This window comes from Lagopus leucura, unplaced genomic scaffold (genome assembly GCF_019238085.1).
Source record: "Lagopus leucura isolate 7727_CA_CO unplaced genomic scaffold, USGS_WTPT01 Super-Scaffold_100110, whole genome shotgun sequence".
NCBI lineage: Eukaryota > Metazoa > Chordata > Aves > Galliformes > Phasianidae > Lagopus > Lagopus leucura.
In genome coordinates this window covers 115752-133506 of record NW_024962326.1, presented here as the reverse complement: position 1 = coordinate 133506, position 17755 = coordinate 115752, and the positions used below count along the sequence as shown (strand labels likewise).

The following is a 17755-nucleotide window of genomic DNA, read 5'->3' as shown; positions in this document are numbered from 1 at the left end:
AAAGGAGTGAAGAAGACCCCCAACTGCATCACAGGGGAGGTTTGAGGGGAAAGCTGACAGGGAGCACAGGATTCATTTTAGGCAGTGATGTTGTTTTTTTATCACAGCACGAAGAGCAGAGGGCGCCAGGAACTCAAGAATCTGGGTGCACACCAGAGCCAAGGTTCAGCCCTGACTGAGTTTTGCATTGGGTAAAACAAGCAGGGTTGGCAAAGAGTCCCACTGTCCTGAACACAGCTAGAAGATGGAAGGGAAGGAAGATGGGAAGGGGAGCAAAAATAAATATTTCACTCTTCTTCTGGGAGAGAAATTTGTATTTATATACTTCAGGTTTCCTCTGACTCTCTGTCTGCATTTAGACCCCTCATATTCCTGCCTTATTTGCTGTAGGCATAGGAAACAGCTCAATGCCTTCCTCTTCTGATATCCTTCAAAATGGGGTCTGTCTCCTCACCTTCTTGCTTAGAATCAGAGAAACATTAACATTGGAAAAGACCTCCCAGAGCATCCAGTGCGACTCCGTCCCACCCCACCATGCCCACTGACCACATTCCCACGTGCCACCTCCCCACAATTCCTGAACCCCTTTAGGGGTGATGATCCCACCACCTCCCTTGGCAGCCTGTGCCAATGCATCACCACTCTTTTGAAGAAGAAATCATTTCTAATATCCAACCTGCACCTCCCCTAGCACAAATTGAGACCATTCCCTCTGGTCCTATCACTGTTACCTGGGAGAAGAGTATCCTCCTCTCCCACATCCACCTCGAATTGGTCCTACTGTGTTTTAGGCCAATTGCTGTTTGCCCTATTGCTCAGTCCAGTGTTGAAGTTTGGCTGAATCATCAGTCTTTTGTTTCATTTACGTTAATGACGGGAGCAGACAGCGATACCTCATACAAAAGCTCACAGCCACCTCACTCTTTCTATGGCAATGCTTTGCTTCAGTTATTTTTCCACAATCACTATCCCACAGCAGAGCTTAAGTTACCCAGAACAACAATGCAACATCTTTTCTTGCTGCCAAAAAAATGCGTCTGTGGGCAGGAAAGCCCATCTGGGCCCTATCTCACTGTTTAGCCACATTTCTTGGGAAACAAATCTCACACCTGCCTTTTGGGCACGGCTCCTTCTAAGAGGCAGAGATCTGTTGCAACAAGATGCTGTGCTCGGCATTGCTCCGCTCTGACAGCCACACTAATCAGCCCTCTGTGGCTGATGGAGAGAGATAGGAGTTTTCTCCGCCCACTGTAGGCATTAATTTACATCAGGTGAATTGCTCTCTGGAGGCTTTTATTTTTCCCACTGGCTCCGGAGAAGGTTTTGAGTGTCAGGTCACTCTCCAGAGACAGTGGGAAATGCTCTCTGTGCATTTGCTTGCAGCACTTGCTTGCCTCTGCTTTGTTGCTTTGGAATCCTACATCAGCTTAACCCATGTCTAAGAGAGTCTGCTCACACCCAAGGAGTCCTCTGGCTCTCAGTTCTCAGATACTTCATGCACAGTGGCTGTGCTAAAGCCATGAGCACTTTATTGCTTCACATAGGATGCATTCTTTGGCCATAAGCAGAGAAAGAGCAGTCAGGTCTGCACTAAAACCTTGAACTATGCCACGTCACGCCGCAGTCCTGGTTGTGTTTTCCATTTCAGCTGTGCAACCAAACCATCCATCAATATGGCCTCGCAACAGAACAACGCTAACAGTTTTGCAACAGTTTATTAGCAACGTTTGGAGAAAATACAAAATCCTATTTCTGAAACTGTAAGAATGGGTGGACAAAAGGAGCGCGGGGATACAGAGCCAGGGGCCAGGCAGGGAAGGCCTCAGATAAGGAACATTCACATGGCGAAAGAGAAGCAGCCCAGCACCTCTGCTGTGCAGCAGGGTGAGAATCCAAGGAGGAACCCAACGATGGCTGTTCCTCACCCCTACCCTTGTGATGCTCAGCCCTGTGGGGACTTCAATTTTCAAGTGATCTCTGTCTGGCTCGGGTGGGCAGTAAGCTGTGGGGACAGCACGGAGAGGAACCAGGACACATGCAAAAAGGAAGCCCTGCAGAGGGACATACAAGTGATCCCTGCTGAGGTGGGCTCGAGATGGAGCAGATGCCATGCAAGCTTTTCCCACATGGGAGCAGAAAGCCAGGAGAGAGCAGCAGCAGAGTTACTCTACATCAGAAGGAAAAAGAGCAAGAAATCCAGAGTGGGCTGCAGGTTTTTGTTCTCCTCCCCAGGTCTGATTGCAAGAAGTCCCAGTGCAGGAAGAGGGCTGCAGAGCTCCTGGTTTGTCCTCTTCCAGGGGAATTTTAGGACTGCTGTTGAGTCAGGACTCTTCACATTATGCTCCTTCCTGAAAAGCTGGAAAGCAGAAATTCCCACAAGCCGCCTGCTATGAGCAGAGGAAGCTGCATAGCCTGTCTGCTAAGGTGTTGCAGAAGTGCCTGCGTGGGTTTGAGTGAGGAAAAATCCCTGTCTGAACTTCTACTTCATGAACTTTTAGGGTGCCTCCCATGCTGTCTTTTCTCCCAATTCCTCCTGCCCAGCAGCTCACAGCCCTTATTTGGTCACTATATGTGCTGCAGAAAACAGGGACTCGTGGACTTCGTGCTATCCTTGTAGCATTCCTTATCCCCAAACCATGGTTGTTTTTTCTCGAAGGGAGAGATGAAAAACATCAGTTCTGCTCCTGCATTACCAACAAGGTCAGTACAGCTGCTGAGGGGTTGAAGCATTATTGTTTTATTGACTCTTGTACAGTAACTTTCCTTTTCCTCTGCCCAGCTCGGGGCACGGAACACGTGCAGTGGGAGGATGCAACATGTGAGGGGTAACAGCTGGGGCAGCAGAAGCAGAGGAATGTGCAGCACAGAGCATTCTGGCAGAGCCTTTCTCTAAGACGTGGGGATTGCTAGAGGCAGCCCGGTGACGCACTTGCACCAGCATTCCAGGGAGATTGAAGATACGGGTTCTATCAGCAGGAAGGATCGCTTTCTAAATAAGAGCAAAAGGCCCCTTATCTCCACAGGGAGCTTTACGGCTAGAAATTAGCCAGCCAATCCCCAAACAAGGGAACGTGAGCAAGGGGAAGATGGAAATTTACCTGCGTGTGCTCTGCTATCCCTGTCTGGAGAGGGCAGACACCTCTTTGTAGCCAACACCAATGTCACTGTCTCAAGCAACGGGTGTCCACCCCCTGTCTTTGGGTAACAACCACTTAGGACCGTGGATCTCAAGTAACCAAGACACTTTCATGAAGGCATCAGGCCCTTGGGATGGATCACAGCACTTCAGACACTCACATCCCATGTCAGGAAGGCTCTGACACTCAGTCCCTCTCTCTGCTGTTCCCTGCTAACAACTGACCCATGGGATTCCAGCCTACCCACATGAAGAACGCTGACATCCCAACCTCCCTGGGTTGGGAGATGAGACCACACCAGTGGTCCTACTGTCTGGGAAGGAAAAAAATGCAGCCTCATCCCCTCTACCAGCTGCAAAGGATACAGAATTCCCCCTGCAGAGGCATTTGGAATGCCCCCAAAGAACAACGGGTCCCTTTGAGCCTGGCAGGCTGACTGTGGGACATCCAGACTATGTGATCCCCTGCTCAGTCCTTCTACGTGCTCGAGCATTTCTCTGCAGAGGCAGTGGGGCTCTGAATGAATGCAGGTGACAAGTGTGGGGATGGTGGGGGGAGGGGGCATTCCCTAGTTTTTTTGTTTTGTTTTGTTTTTTCCTTTGTTCAGCTGTTTTTCTTGCCAGCATCCTAGCAAAATTCCTTTCCTCTCCTGCTTCAACATCACTTTCCCTTTGCAGAGCTGTTCCCAGCACTTCAAATCCAATGATGTGCAGGCAGCTCTGACAGCCTCTGGGGAAGAGAAAACCTCAGCCTTGTGCCTCTCAGTCTCTGGTTTGGTTTGAGCTCAGTAGGAGTGGAGGAAGCAGGAGAGACATCACACTTAAGCCCTGCTTTGCTGTCTGGGTCACAAAGGCTTAACAGCATATATACAAGCTGCATAAAGAAACCCAGGAGCTTTGCTCAGCTGATAGAATGGAGCCTGCTAGTGGGCCAGAAAGGGTGGGTTGTTTTGCTGTCGTTTTTTAAACCCTCTTTTCCTTTTAAGATTTCTTTTAAACATTTGCATCTAGCTAACGAAGAGAAGATACTGCCCTGCTGTGCTCACTCCTGGCTGGAGCCAAAGAACTGGAGTAAGAAGGAGAAGATGTAGATGATGTCCAGGTAGATATTGAGGGCTCCGAAGATGTATTCCTCTGGGCTCAGTGAGTATCGGCGATTCCCCATCAGCATCTGTGTATCAAAGGCCAGGAACTGTGGGAAAAGAGGAAACTCAGTGGCAGTCATGGGTCGATTTTGCATAGGGAGGCAAAAAGAGCTTTGCTAGGAACTCTTCAGCAGCTTCACTGTACCCACAAGAGTGCTGCCACTCTTATGGGCCATATCTGCCCTTTAGAGGCTCAAAACTATGCACTGTTGCAACTTTCTCTTTCCTTCTTTTCACTCTCAACAGTCAAACCCTGACCCCTACTCCAGGCTTGCTTCCTTCGTACCTATTCCTAAAGCTCTCTTTCACTTCTCCCACACCAGAGGCATCCCCAAGCAGCAGAGCTAACGCCTTCCAAGCTACGATCTGAATGAATGGTCAGTTGGCATCCTTGCCCTCCCACCCATCGCTACACCCCAAATCTCCCAGGGCATGGGCAGGCTGAGCTGACAAGCCTGGCACAACTTCTGACTGAAGTTTATAGGGTGATTATAAGATGTTTAGCTTCCTCGTATTTCGCAGAAGAGTCTTTAATCGTGAATCACAGAAGAAATATCCGAGCTCACTTGAAATGACTTTATTAGCTAATAAATTAAATTGCTCAACTGTTTTTATTCACAGCATGCCCAATGGGCACCGCCTTGAGCCCCAAGGCAGCCCTCTTCCTGACCCCCACCTCAAGGTAGAGCCAAGCATCTTCCCAGACAATTCCCACACCCAAATGCAAGCAGGGCACTGCCAGGACATGCTCAGGGAGAGGGCAGCAAGGGAGCAGCCCAAGGAATGAATGGAGCCTGTTCATCTTCAGAGGAACTGCCCCATTTCAGGGCTTTTGCTGCCTGCAGTGAAGCTTCCCAATGCCCCTTGATCCCAACCCATGGCCTCTGACTGCTCTCCTGGAGCTCTGTTTATGAGTGAATGTCATAACCAGACCTTGATCCACTCCAACCCAGCCAGCCCTGCCTTGGCCTTGTACACTTTTGTAGCCTCATTTCACTCCCAGTTTCCCCTCGAGCCCCACACTGGGCCCCTGCTGCTGTGCCAGAGTCTCTCCTCCCACTCTCAATTGCCTTTTGACCTGTCCTTACAATACTTTCTGCTGTTCACACCTACTATTGCACTTGCAGCATGGGTTTGCCCATCACACCACGCTCTGCAACAGCAGCATCACGTACACCAACACCTTCCCAGGTCAAAGCTGAAGTCACCGTGCTAATTGCTATTTGTGAGCCATTTGAGGATGTAAAGCTCTCTACAGTCCTTTGATTCACTCTTTTCCCTTCCCTAAGCACCTTTCCAGGCAAAAAAAAAAAAAAAAAAAAAAAAAAAACAACCAAAACACAACAATTATTCCATGTTTGCTTGCTTATATTTCCTGCCAGCACACTCCCAGCCCTGTGCCCAGCACCCCCACTTACCATAGTAAAGATGACAGCACCAAGCAGAGCGTAGATTGCATGGAGCCAGGGCACCTGGAGAAACAAACCCACCAATCAGTGCCTGTGGGAGAACTGGTTAAATGGGATCTGACACAGACATGCAGGGTACGAGCTAAGGAAGGTGCTCTAATAGCCCTGGAACTTGCACCACGTTCAGACCAAATGCAGTGCTTGTTTTAGCAGAGAGCAAGTCCCCGTGTCTCAATTTCCTGCCACACTCTGCCTTGATGCCCATTTGGCTCATGAGCTGCCAAGGCCACATGTTCTGTTTCTACAGATGCTTCAACTCAGTGCCAGCAGACACTTCTTAGAACAACTCTGGTGGAAACACATCCTGCAGCAGCACCAGGAGGTGTTTGCTTATCCAGGCGAGCTGATCCCGTGGGAAGAAACTCCAATTGCTTCCCAGAACTGGATTGAGTTTTGTATGTCAGTGGAAGTGGAATGATATTTGTCTGTTGGAATCACAGAGATTCAATGGGCTGGAGACCCAGTCTCAGCCCTGCTTGCTGTGCATGGTAACCCAGTGCACTGCTATTCCACGACAGGTTGCCCACATGGATGGCTGATTCAACCCAGAGATTGCAGCCTGCCCAAGACAGACAAGATCATTACATGCTGCCTCTAGCTATGCTTATCTTGACAGACTACAAGATAAAGAGCAGTTGTCTCGACGTTGTAATGGCAGCGGATTGGCACTACAAGCTGCTTTACCCTCATGTTGCAGAAGAAAGGAGGTTGATCTGAAGCCAACAAAATGCCAGTTTCCTTGTTTTGGAAACACCAGCCTGCTTTCCATCATCAGGTTAAGTCCAAGGCTGACGCTAATGGAGCATCTCCTGTAGGTCTGACTCTTAAAGCATGACCCAGAAACACGTGTAGGGTTTGGAGGGCACTTGAAGGTTGCTGTGAGCAAAGCCAGGTGCTGCTGTCACAGCACCAGGAGGCGTTCCATGTGATTAATGGTGGTACAGAGCCCCACACACCTTCCTGCTTTCATCAGAACCTTTCAGAATCTGTCAGGCTTTTGCCTGAGTGACAGTTCACCTAATGAAGCGCTCTTGGATGAGGACCAGATGCTCCGTGCTGCCACGCCAAGCTCTTTGCAAGGTGTGGTCCCAGCCAACACCGAGTTCATGCCAGGAGCAGGGATGCACAGAGCTGTGTGCAAGGCTGGAGGGAGGGCTGGACCCACGCAAGAGGGACTGGAGGCAAGTGGAGGAGCAATGAGGTGGTGCCTTGTGGTCTGAAGCACCCTCCAGAGGGGCTTCTTTCTATAGGAGAGATGCAAGCTTCAAGACAAAATGCAAGACTCTGTCCCATACTGTGTGGCTACAGCCAGGCCTGGCCAGACAGCCTCCCAGCTGCACGCATCCAGAGTCTAAGTTCTTCCTAAATTTGGGCTGGGAGCCCACTTGGTTTGGGGCAACCCAACACAAACACTCTCACCACCCTGATTTTAGTGAAGGGGAAACTGAGGCGCAAGCAGGTGATGCCATCTGCCATGGGGTCACTGTGCAGCTCCAGGAACAGAAGCAAACTTCCTCCAGCCCCAGGCCAGTGCTGTCCCACAACCCGATATCTGATTGTACAAGCAGGCAGCAGCCATGTGAGGGTTTTTGTGGTTTTTTTTTTTGTTGTTGTCGTTTTTACTTCTGTTGGTGTTCCTGTGCATTTTCAGAGTAGAGTGGGACACATCTCTGAAACCAAGCCCCAGGACTTGATGCTGAGCACCTCCCAGCCTTGTAGCAGAAATGGGGGAACTGGAAAGAGGAACATGTCTCTTTACTCACATATTTGTAGGGCAGAATCACAGCCAGGATGATGCCACCGAAGAAGAGCACCATGAGCATCACAAAGAGGACGCCCTGGTAGGAGGTGAAGTCAAACTGCAGAGGCAAAGAGAAGCATTACAAGGGCAGCTAATGGAGCAGGGGGCATCGAGGGGATCCAAACACCATGCCTGCAGGCAGGGACCCCCCAGCCCTACTCCCATGCTCTGCTGGAGGAAATTGCTTCATCTGTACCTCAAGTCCTACAGCCCAGCACCCACATGATTGTGTGGCAGAGCCAAACACTCACCATACCCCTCTTGTTTCTGTGCAGAAGAACCCAGAACCTATCACATCCCAAACATCCAAAAGTCCTTCCTGCATATTTGTGCCAGTGCCTTCCAGCATCCCAACCTAACCCTAAAAACCAACTCAAAACAAAAATTACAACAAGCTTCCTCCATACATTCGCATCTTCTGATCCCTTCTATACCCCTGACCCATCCCTCACCCCAGCATCTGCCATAACCTTCACTTTTGCACGCCAGCATCACTCAGATTGCTCCTACAGACTTACCCCCTTCCACTCCTCACCCAGAGGGACTGACCTTGGTTTGGAAGCTGAAGATGGTGACAGACAGACACACCAAGGCAGTGATCCCCAGGCACAGAAGAACTGACTTGGTATCATAATAACTGCAAAATTAACAGCAAAACCAATTTTCTGGTGAGGTTTCCACAGGTATGGGGGGAAGGAGAGGTGGAGACAGGCAGCAGCCCAGTGGGAATGCATAGGGAAAACACATAGGCAACACAAATCTCGGGGGCACAGCCTGCACCAACCATACCAACGCTCCTCAGGGTCAAAAGGAAAGACAGAAAACACTGAGAAAGACCCAGATGGGTTTTTCCTCCTGCTTTAAATAGAAAGGACGAAGGTAGGCAGGAGGGGGCATATCTGTGCCTGCTGAGAGCTCAGGAGCAGTTAAGATGGGACTGAGTATAAAAATCTCTCTGTGCATGGACAGATGGAGAAGGGGAGGATTCAAACTGGGAGGTAATAAAAATAGAGTGACAAACGTCACCGCAGCACAAGGAGAAGTCAGAAAGCTGCAAAAAGCCACTGTTACATGCCTGCAACAAGGGGTTGAGCACCGATAATCTGCAGGGTGGGATCTGAGCAGCTAGAAAGACTACATGGTGAGATATATATATATATATATATATATATGTCTGTATCATAAAGAATGTGTATTTTTGTGTTTGATGCTGCCTTGGTTCCAGCACCATGCTCAGCCCTAAGAGCTGATGCTCCTGCTCTTCCCTCCAGTTTCATTACAGAGCACTATTTCTGCTATTCTCCCCTGTTTTCTGGTATTTTCCCTCAGCTGCTGAAACCATCGATTTCTTTGTCTGCTGCACAGATCCATCAACGCCCACTGCCTCATCGCCGGGGCCCCATGTGAACCAGAGCTGATCTGAGCAGAGCGTATCAGCAAAAACGAGCAAGAGGGAGCACAAACCAAAACAAAACCGCTGGGAAAAAACTTTTCCTTGCGTCACTCCAGCCCAGTCTGCTCATTGCACAGGGTGAGATCAACCTATGGCAGTGCCCTATAGCCCAGCTGTGCAGGCAAGGGGGCTCTCCAGGGCTCTCCTATAGAGTTTAGCACAGTCAGGAATTACCCTGTGCTGCCCCAGCAGTGGAGAAAAAGGGGTTAGCACCTCTTCATGTAGAGTTTCCTTGAGGGGAAAATAAAAATAAAAATAAAAGGGGGTATCTTGGTGTTTTCAGAGGGAAAGTTTCTGCTTTGGGTGTCTGCTGGGGCAGATGCCCAGGGCTCAGGCGGCCCTTGTGGTTCAGAAGGGAGGAAAGGTCACGCATGGGATCAGGACAGCTCCAGGACAGTGTTCTCAACCCACCTGGAAAGCATCCCTGTGAGATAAGCCATGGAGAGGGTCTGGGAGGAGAGAGAACAGCGTTATTCTTGTGTTCACATCCCAAGGAGACACTGAGCAGATAGAGCACCTGAACTGCAGCAACAGTGATAACCACAAGGGCAGTGCAACCTCAAACAGATGCCCAAGAGAAGCATTTTTGCATAGTTTCAAACAGATCAATGATGAATGTCCGTGGGAATGGGTTAAAATGAATGAGAGCAATCCCACCTTCCCCCCTCCTGCACAGGACTGTCCCACTCCCGTGACCATGCAGCCTCCGCAGGCATTTGGCTTTTAACAGAGGCTCCCTTCTTCCCTTCTTATCACATTCTAGTTCAATTACAGCTCCTCAGCCCCGAGTGCAGGGCAATCAGAGGATGGAATTCCTGCAGGAATTCAGAGCAGGGCCTTTTCTCTCCTGCCTGGAGCCCCTGTGAAGCTCGCAGTGGTCAGAGCAGACATCATTCAGATGTACTTACAAAGATGCTCAGCAGAATTAGGTTCCATGGGAAATACCTCCTGCAAGCGAAGAAACGGGCTGGTCAGCGGGATGCAATCAGATGTTCCGTGTAATTAATGTATTAATAGCCTATAAGTAAGTGGCAGGGTGGAACAGAGGAAGACACTCATTCCAGTGGGGGTTGGGGATGGATTTGTGTGTTCCAGAGCCAGAAGGGCATTAATGCCCTTCTGTTATCCCAGCAGAGCAAATAGGGGGTCAAAAAGCAGATGGCTCCCTGCAGTATTTAACAATGAGCATATAGAGCAATACAGCAGCTCATCTGGGGCTGCAACTCATCTCCCACCCCCAACAGCAACACGAAACTGCACCAGGCCTGGAAACACAGCCCCGTCCCATCTCTGCAATGCTGTTGGTCATGTTTGAAGCAAGATAACATTCATCCTTCACTGCATTGCATTGTTCTAAACCCAGAAAAGAAAACATTTTACCTGGGCCCAGAGCAACAAGCAAGAATCAGGTAGGTCACAAAGAAAACAGCACTGCAAAGAGAAAAAGAGCAGATCAAAGGGTGAAAACACAAGCACTGCGTGCTGATGCAAGAGAGGAGCTTCCAGGTGACAAGTTTTAATGCTCCACTGCACTTCTCAAATGCAGCACAGTGCCAAAGTTGAGGCTGGGGCTGAAGCTGTTTGATGCCCCAAGCTTCCTGCTTTACGCCCATCGCTGAGGTGGGACAGGGCACCCACCCTTGAAAAAACCCTGAAGGATGGTTTAGAGCAGAGTCAATGGAGCACCCAAAGGCGTTTGTTATGGACACCTCCCCACTGCTCGTGGGGCTTGGATGGATGCAGCCAGGTTGTGCCCCTCATTTCCATCACTCATTTCCCTGGTGGGACCAGGTCACCAGAGGGACATTTCTGCAGCCCTTCCCCCCAGCCCTATGAATTCTGCTTTAAGCAGCTTACTTAAGGACAGCGGGATGCTCTGTGCTGGAGAAGGGACGTGACCTCCACCCTTCAGCAAAGCAGCAATCCCTGAGCAGAGGGATGGTCCCTGTGCCCCGCTGTCATGCTGCAGTGTTTTTCCACCACGCTGATGGGGTCCGGCGCAGTGGGAACCTGCTCACCTGCTTTCACCCTCGTGCCTGGGGGAAAGCAGCTTCCAAGCATGCCGATGGCAGCACGATAGCCACTCACCTTCGGTCTAATAAATGAACATGACGGCAAAGGCCACGGGCCATGATAAATGCACCAGAGATAAACCTGAGCTGAGCTCTCCCGCAGGGAAACCAGGAAAGTGCTCACACTGGGAGCAGAGAGCAAGCTCTGCTGCTGTCCATCTGCTTTGCACCCCCCCCTGCACTCATCATCTGCTCCTGCATTATTCACCCTGGGGCATCCACTTGTACTGTGAAGGTGCAGATACGCAGGTGATGTCTGTGCATGAAGGAGAGCCAACCAGGACAAGGACCTGGAAATGTGGGGAGTGGGGGAGAAAGGTGGGCTTGCTGAAGGGGGCAGACCAAAATGAAATCTCTCTACCCATCCCCAGATGCATTTGCTTCTCCTGAAGGCCAGGAGGCCCACTGCTGAGAAGGCTGCAGGTGTGCCCAAAGGGAAAACCAAGCCCAAGTTCTGCTCAGGTCTTGTCTCTCTGCAAGACAGCACAGTTCTCCAACCTATCAGTGGGTCAGGAAGGAGCAAATTCTCCTCTAAGGTCAGTGCTGGTGCCAGTTTCCTCCTATCACTGCTATTTTGGAGCTGTTTTCTAAGTTATACAAGCAGGCATCTCATCTCCAGGCTTGGACACATTTTGTGATTTGGGTGTAACTAATTAAAGACAGGTTCACAGAACATCATTCATGGGCAATTGCATTGCACTCTCTGTCTGCTTAATGAACAGCATTAACACACACAGCAACCAGAAAACAGCACCACAGCAAATGTATTAAAGCACGGGGTGCAGCCAAACTCCTTCCTCTCTGACCTTTGGGACCAGGCTTGCTTAATGAATGGAGCCCCAAATTCCAAGCACTGAAAGCTGCTTTGTGATGGCAACTTCAGCATGATTGCCACCCCCCTGCCCTCCTCCCAGTGCACACTCAGGCAGGGCCAGGAGACCACAATGTCTCCAAATGCCCGGATCAACACGGCCTGCATCCTTCCCCATCTCTTGGATATCCAGACATGGGACATAAACCCAGGCACCCTCCTTGCTTTCAATGAGAGGATCCAAAAATTGGTTGGACTGGATGATCTTAGCCATTATCTTTCCCAACCCTAATGATTCCATGAAAATTAAGCCTCTAAGGCACCCGCTGCATTCTTTCAGCTCTCCACCTGGTTTTCTGCAGTGTTTACCTGGGAGCTCCCCAGTTCTACTGGATTTGCTCTGCAAGCAATACTCACGTATTTACTTTGACGCTGGTTTGTAGGGTGGCAAGCCCTCTTTTAGGAAGAATTAGGAGGTATCCAGTCTATCTCATGACTTAGGCTCCTTTAGGTGAGGCTTCTCATTTCTATTTTCACCTACCCATGACTTTCCGTCTCCCCCTGCACACACATTAAAGCAATTACAGAACCACAGGGGTTGGGAGGGACCTCCGGGGATCAGGAAATCCTTATACACAAAACACAGGAGTGTTTGCAAAGCATCTCCACACCACCACAGCCACGTCCAGAGCTGTTTGGCACATGCATGGCCATAGAGAGGACAGATACTCACTAGGAAGCCCAGTACCAACCAGAGTGCACCTGGACGTACCCCTTGACTGGCTCACTGCAAAACAGAAAGGAACACTGAGCAGAGGGCATTGAAATGCCAATCACTTCACAGCTTACTGCTGAATTAAACCTGGGAATGCTCACGGGGTGACACAGCAGGAGCTATGCACAAAAACACAGCGGGCTCTACCCAGAGTGAGCAAACAGAAAGCAATCCAAGCTGTCACAGCAAGGAGACAGCCCTGCTGCTATCAGTGACCCCAGGCTTGTGGTGTTGCTGAGATGTGATGGAGGAGGTCATCTCCTCAGGCTGACAGTGATCCATTATTCATTCCACTGGCAACGTGAGCTGCAATGCCCAGGATGATCAGTCACCCGAGCTGGAGAGCTGTGGGGTGTCTGCCTGCTTCTGCAGGAGCATTAGGATGGAGTCTGATAGTGCTGATAACTCCAAGGGAGGAATGAAACAGGGACAGAGCAGCAGCAGCTGCTGAATGTGAGGATAAGAATCCCCATCTCTGCTGGGGGTGGCACCCAAAGGGGCAATGCATCATTCAGGGGGCATCCAGAAGGGACACCCACCCAGCAGAAGGACCCCGTGGGGGCCCTTAGTCTTAGAGTACATGGAATAAGCGTTCACGTATCTAAATAAAAAATAACCCAGAATAACAGGTAATACAGATCACAGACAGGAAAAAAACATCACTGCAACAGAGAGACCTACCAGAAGGTGAAGAAAGCAACAATGACGAGAGTCACCAGGAGCTGGACCATCAGGATGGCATAAACCTGCAATAAGAGGCACCCATAGGAGACCCACTGCATGCTCCTGGGGGGCCACAGCCACTGCAGCCAGGTCCCAGAGAGCAGAGCAGGGCTCACGACCCTGCAGGAGGCTTAGTAGAGGGACACAGCTCCAGCTCTTACCTTCCTGATGAACACTCTGCGCACGTTCCGGTCATCCCAGCTGAAGGATGTGAGCATCTCTGTGTCTCCAGGGTATGCCCCACTGCCATAGCTGGGGCTCGTGCCTGAAGGAAAGGCAGAGATCAGCCCCATCCAGCTTTAACGTTGTGTCCTCGGTGACGGATTTCAGCTCAGGAAAACCCAAAGTGCAGGAACCGTAATGCAGAACTGCGCATCGTGTAAGGATCATCTCCAAGGATGAGAAATGGGATGACCTTCCACAAACCCCAGCTCAACAAGGACACCAGGGTTGATCCCTATCTGCAGGAATAGGGCATCTCTAAAGGTAATTAGAGGGCTCATGCTGTTTTCCTCATTCACCTTCTGCTGAATATTAAAATATTCCCAAGAGGAGCTGTGACTCAGCACCTCCGTCTTTCCTGTCTGGAGCCCCAGTGCAGGAGGATTCCCTCTCAGCTCTGTAATTGCCTAAGCTCAGGTTGTGGCTGCATCAGCTCTTATGCCAACAGCATGTTCTTCCCTCTGAGAGCAGCTCATTTCAGCTCCATCCTTACATCCAATTTCTATCCACGGAGCCAGAATCATTTAGCAGCAGGAGGGAAACAACTGCAGTGCAACCTTTGCTGAGCACCTTCTCCAAAATTTCCACACCTCTGCACTGCCCCTGTTGCTGCTGGAGCTTCTTCCACTCAAGAAAAACAACACAAAACACATGTACCAAACCCACTGCAGCCTTCACACATCATCTCTCCATGCTACTTCTCTTCCAAAAACCTCCATCTGTGTTTTTAACCATCTGCAAGTTGGCTTTCCTATGGGAACAGAGCTGATGACATGACATGTGCTGTACGTTCCCATCTCTGCCTGTTTGGCAGATGCCTCTGCTCCTCCTCAGAGCTTCACAGCTCATTGATAGTCAGCTCCTTTGGGCAGGTGGAGGGAAGACCCACGAAGACACCGAGGAGTGCTGCAGTAAAGCCCAATTCAGAGCCCTAGCCCTCAATTTCTTCTGTTTTACTGGCCAAGGGTTGCCTGCTCTTATTGCAGAAGCCTCATCTCCAGATGCCCCTGGCAGCAAATAAATCCCTTGTGCTCTCTTGGTGCTTAACGAACCCCTTGTGCCTTTTTCCCCAGAAGGAACGTGCTCCTCCGTGCATCCTATTTCTGCACGGTCCGTTGTCACAGAGCACCTGAGGTCTGTGTCCCCGGGGCACCGCTGTGCCTCCTGCGTCACAGCAATCACAGCATCCAGCACCACATCGCACCTCAATGCCTCCGAGGAATGGAGGGCTTTCCTCCTGCCCAGAAGCATCCCCAGCACCAGCCACCTCCCAACCACGGCCCCCTTTGAGGCACAGTGTCCCCATCATGGGACTCCAGACAGCAGCCCCAAAGCCACGTGTCACTGCATTGTAGCCTCATATGAGCCATTAAGCAGAGCCCCATTGCATCCCCCCCTCCGAGACCCACAGCATGGGAGCAGAGAGAGAATGTGAAATCAGAGAGAAACAATAGCAGGGATGAGTGCAGGGTGCACAGGGAAGAGCTGCAGAGGGAAAACCCAGTCAGGATTGTCAGGATGGAGCAAGGGATGACGCAGCACCAAAATGAGTCCTCTGGGAGCCCCAGAATGCTGGCACCCCAACCCCTTTGGGCTTCACTCATCCTAATCCATCACAACAGCACGAAGACCCAGATGGTGGTTACAGCCAGCTGCGAGGTTATCTATCCTCTTTTTCTGACCCCTAAAGGCAGGCATGAATGGAAAAAGATTGTGAAACCTCCAGGCCATGCAGGCACACACACCTCAGCTCTGCCCCCTAACCCTACAGCTCTCCACCCCCACAGCTGTGACCATCCCTGCTGGCTGGAATGGGCCAAAGAAAAACAGAGGAAGAGGATGGAGTGGAGAAAGAGGGCTCAGGACCCCTTAAACGCAGTTCCTTTGGTGTTCCTTGCAACCCCAGCCATGCTGATGGAGCAGTTGCCCCCCCAGCAGCTTTTCTCCCGCTCTGCAGCCAGCAGCCACCTCCTGCACCTCCAGCTCATAGCCACAGGCAGACTTTGTCTGCTTGTCACAACCCCTGCAGAGGGGAAGAAAAGCTGTTTGTTCACCCAGGGCTGCCCTCACTGCCCTGCAGATCAACGCTGCAGCCCTGGATTGCAGTGGCGTTTCCACCTCCGCTGGCTCTGAGTGCTTCCCTGCAGCCACAGGGCATCACTGATATCATAGTTTTGCACATTCAGCTGCTTCTCTGACAGAAGGAGATGGAAGGGGTGGGGGGAGGATGAGGTTGTATCACACCAGGATAGCCCCAGCCCCAGGAGGTGATATTGCCCTGTGCAGCAAACTGGGATTTCCTCATCCCTATATTGGAGAGGAGTTAGTCCCATGTATGGGAAGAAGGCAGTGTATTTGAGGCACTGGGCAAGCCAGATTCTTTTCCCCACTAATTCAAGTATTTTTATATCTTTAACATATTTTTCTATAGTAAATACAGAAATATTTAACATGTTTTCCTACATTTTCTATAGCTAATAGCCATAACCCTATGAGCATCTCTACCACAGATGACACCAGCTCCCCCCCATCCCTGGCTCCTCTCCCCTCTACAAGCCTGGGGAGAAACTCTGCACCCCCCTCCCAACGTGGGTACTCACTGGGGTCGACATAAGCCCAGCTGGGGTGCAATGGGACGGATGGAGGAGGAGGGTAAGCGCCCATCTTCACCCCCTCTCCTGCTGTCGCCTCCTCATAGGTTGGAGGGGCTGGGGGGGCCGTGGCATTGGCATTGTCCTTCTTCTCCCCCTGCCCCTCAGGGTTTGGGGGTTTGTTGTTCACTGAGAGCTGCACAGGAGGGGGGGGGGGGGGGGGAGGAAAAAAAAAAAAAAAAAAAAAAAAAAAAGATTAGACTACAAAATGGCACAGAATTTACCTTTCAGTGTGAAATCAGAAGGGCAGAAGTGGAGGTCTGGCGCTCTATGGTTTAGTCCCACGTTGCAGAGAAAGGTGACCCAGCAGCCCCCCAGCGAAGTGCATCCTCTGACTGAGAGAGAAATCAGAGGATACAACATGACAAAGGGTATGAAAAGCTGCAGATAAAATCTGGGGCTGAGGCTGCACAGTTGTGTCTCAGCTCTGGCATAACACAGGAAAGCATCCAGGTCTTTTTTTTTGCTTTTTAGCCCACTCCTTTCTGAGCTCTCTCTGCCTCAGAACAAAAACTTTCAGTTTCTAGACAAGAAACACCCTCAGCTCTTCCATTTTCACTGGTACCCCCACTTTGGGCAGTTTCCCCCATCCCCAGTGAAGTGTTGTGATTTAGGCCTCCAGCATTTACCTCTGCCTGCACCAAAGATGCACCTTTGCTCACCCAAAGATGCACAATCTGAAGATGCACCAAACGGATTTGGGAACCAGCAGAGCCGGAATAGGAAATCCCAGCAAACAGCCAGCCACAGACCACCTGAGAACAGCATCCATTTAACCTTCCAGCAATATCTCTGTTGTCCCAGAATGAGCCATGAACCTGGTGTCCTGCTCCTGCTGCCAATGTAGGCACTAGCTCAGCATCAGGGACCCCGTGGGCCACAGGGATGTGGGGCTGGAAGCCCCAAGAAAGAAGCAGAACAGTGAACTGGTACCAAGACAGACAGCACAGTTCCTGCAAAAAGGTCTTTAATTAAAGCCAACCCTTAGAAATAAGGCTAGATGCCACACTTGGACACAGACACATCTGCTTTGGGATGAGAGCGTACTACATCCTCTGCTCTGCTCTCTATGGTGGCCAGGACCATGCAGACCTCCCCGAGATGCCCGAGGAGAAATGCAGGGCCAGCACAGCATCCAGGCAGCCTCCAGCATCGTTGCCATGGCAATGGTGCACTGTGCTGGCAGAGGATGCAAACCAGCCCGCGCCATCCCCCACAGGGATCAGAGCATCGGTGAACCCCAAAACACAGAACTCCCTGCATTAGGAGGTGCAGTGCCAAGGAGTGATGGGAAAGCATGAGCACCCCGATATCCAGGATGGGGAGGCAAGAAACGGCCACGGATGGGCTGAGCTGCACATCCAGCACCGCCAGAAACAGCACCAGCTCCACAATGACTGCTCCATCACCTTCCTCTGCCAAAACACCACTGTCACAGGCACCTCCAAACCAGGCTTTGCTCAGACACTCCAGTTACCCCCTCCACCCCCCCCCCCC

General features: G+C 50.8%; 1 protein-coding gene across 1 annotated transcript in view; it reads right to left on the bottom strand.

The window, feature by feature from the left end:
• Positions 1 to 1696: 1696 nt before the first annotated feature.
• The window catches only part of FAIM2 (Fas apoptotic inhibitory molecule 2), a 16431-nt gene continuing 372 nt past the window's right edge, over positions 1697 to 17755 (bottom strand). Inside the window, exons 2-12 of the mRNA XM_042887769.1 lie at positions 16208 to 16394; positions 13547 to 13650; positions 13344 to 13408; positions 12621 to 12674; positions 10385 to 10435; positions 9913 to 9952; positions 9416 to 9453; positions 8101 to 8188; positions 7514 to 7609; positions 5700 to 5753; positions 1697 to 4328 (exon numbers count right to left, since the gene is read on the bottom strand). Coding sequence (XP_042743703.1) covers positions 4179 to 4328; positions 5700 to 5753; positions 7514 to 7609; positions 8101 to 8188; positions 9416 to 9453; positions 9913 to 9952; positions 10385 to 10435; positions 12621 to 12674; positions 13344 to 13408; positions 13547 to 13650; positions 16208 to 16394 — 927 coding nt within the window. The 3' untranslated portion in view covers positions 1697 to 4178. The remainder of the gene's footprint in view (positions 4329 to 5699; positions 5754 to 7513; positions 7610 to 8100; positions 8189 to 9415; positions 9454 to 9912; positions 9953 to 10384; positions 10436 to 12620; positions 12675 to 13343; positions 13409 to 13546; positions 13651 to 16207; positions 16395 to 17755) is intronic.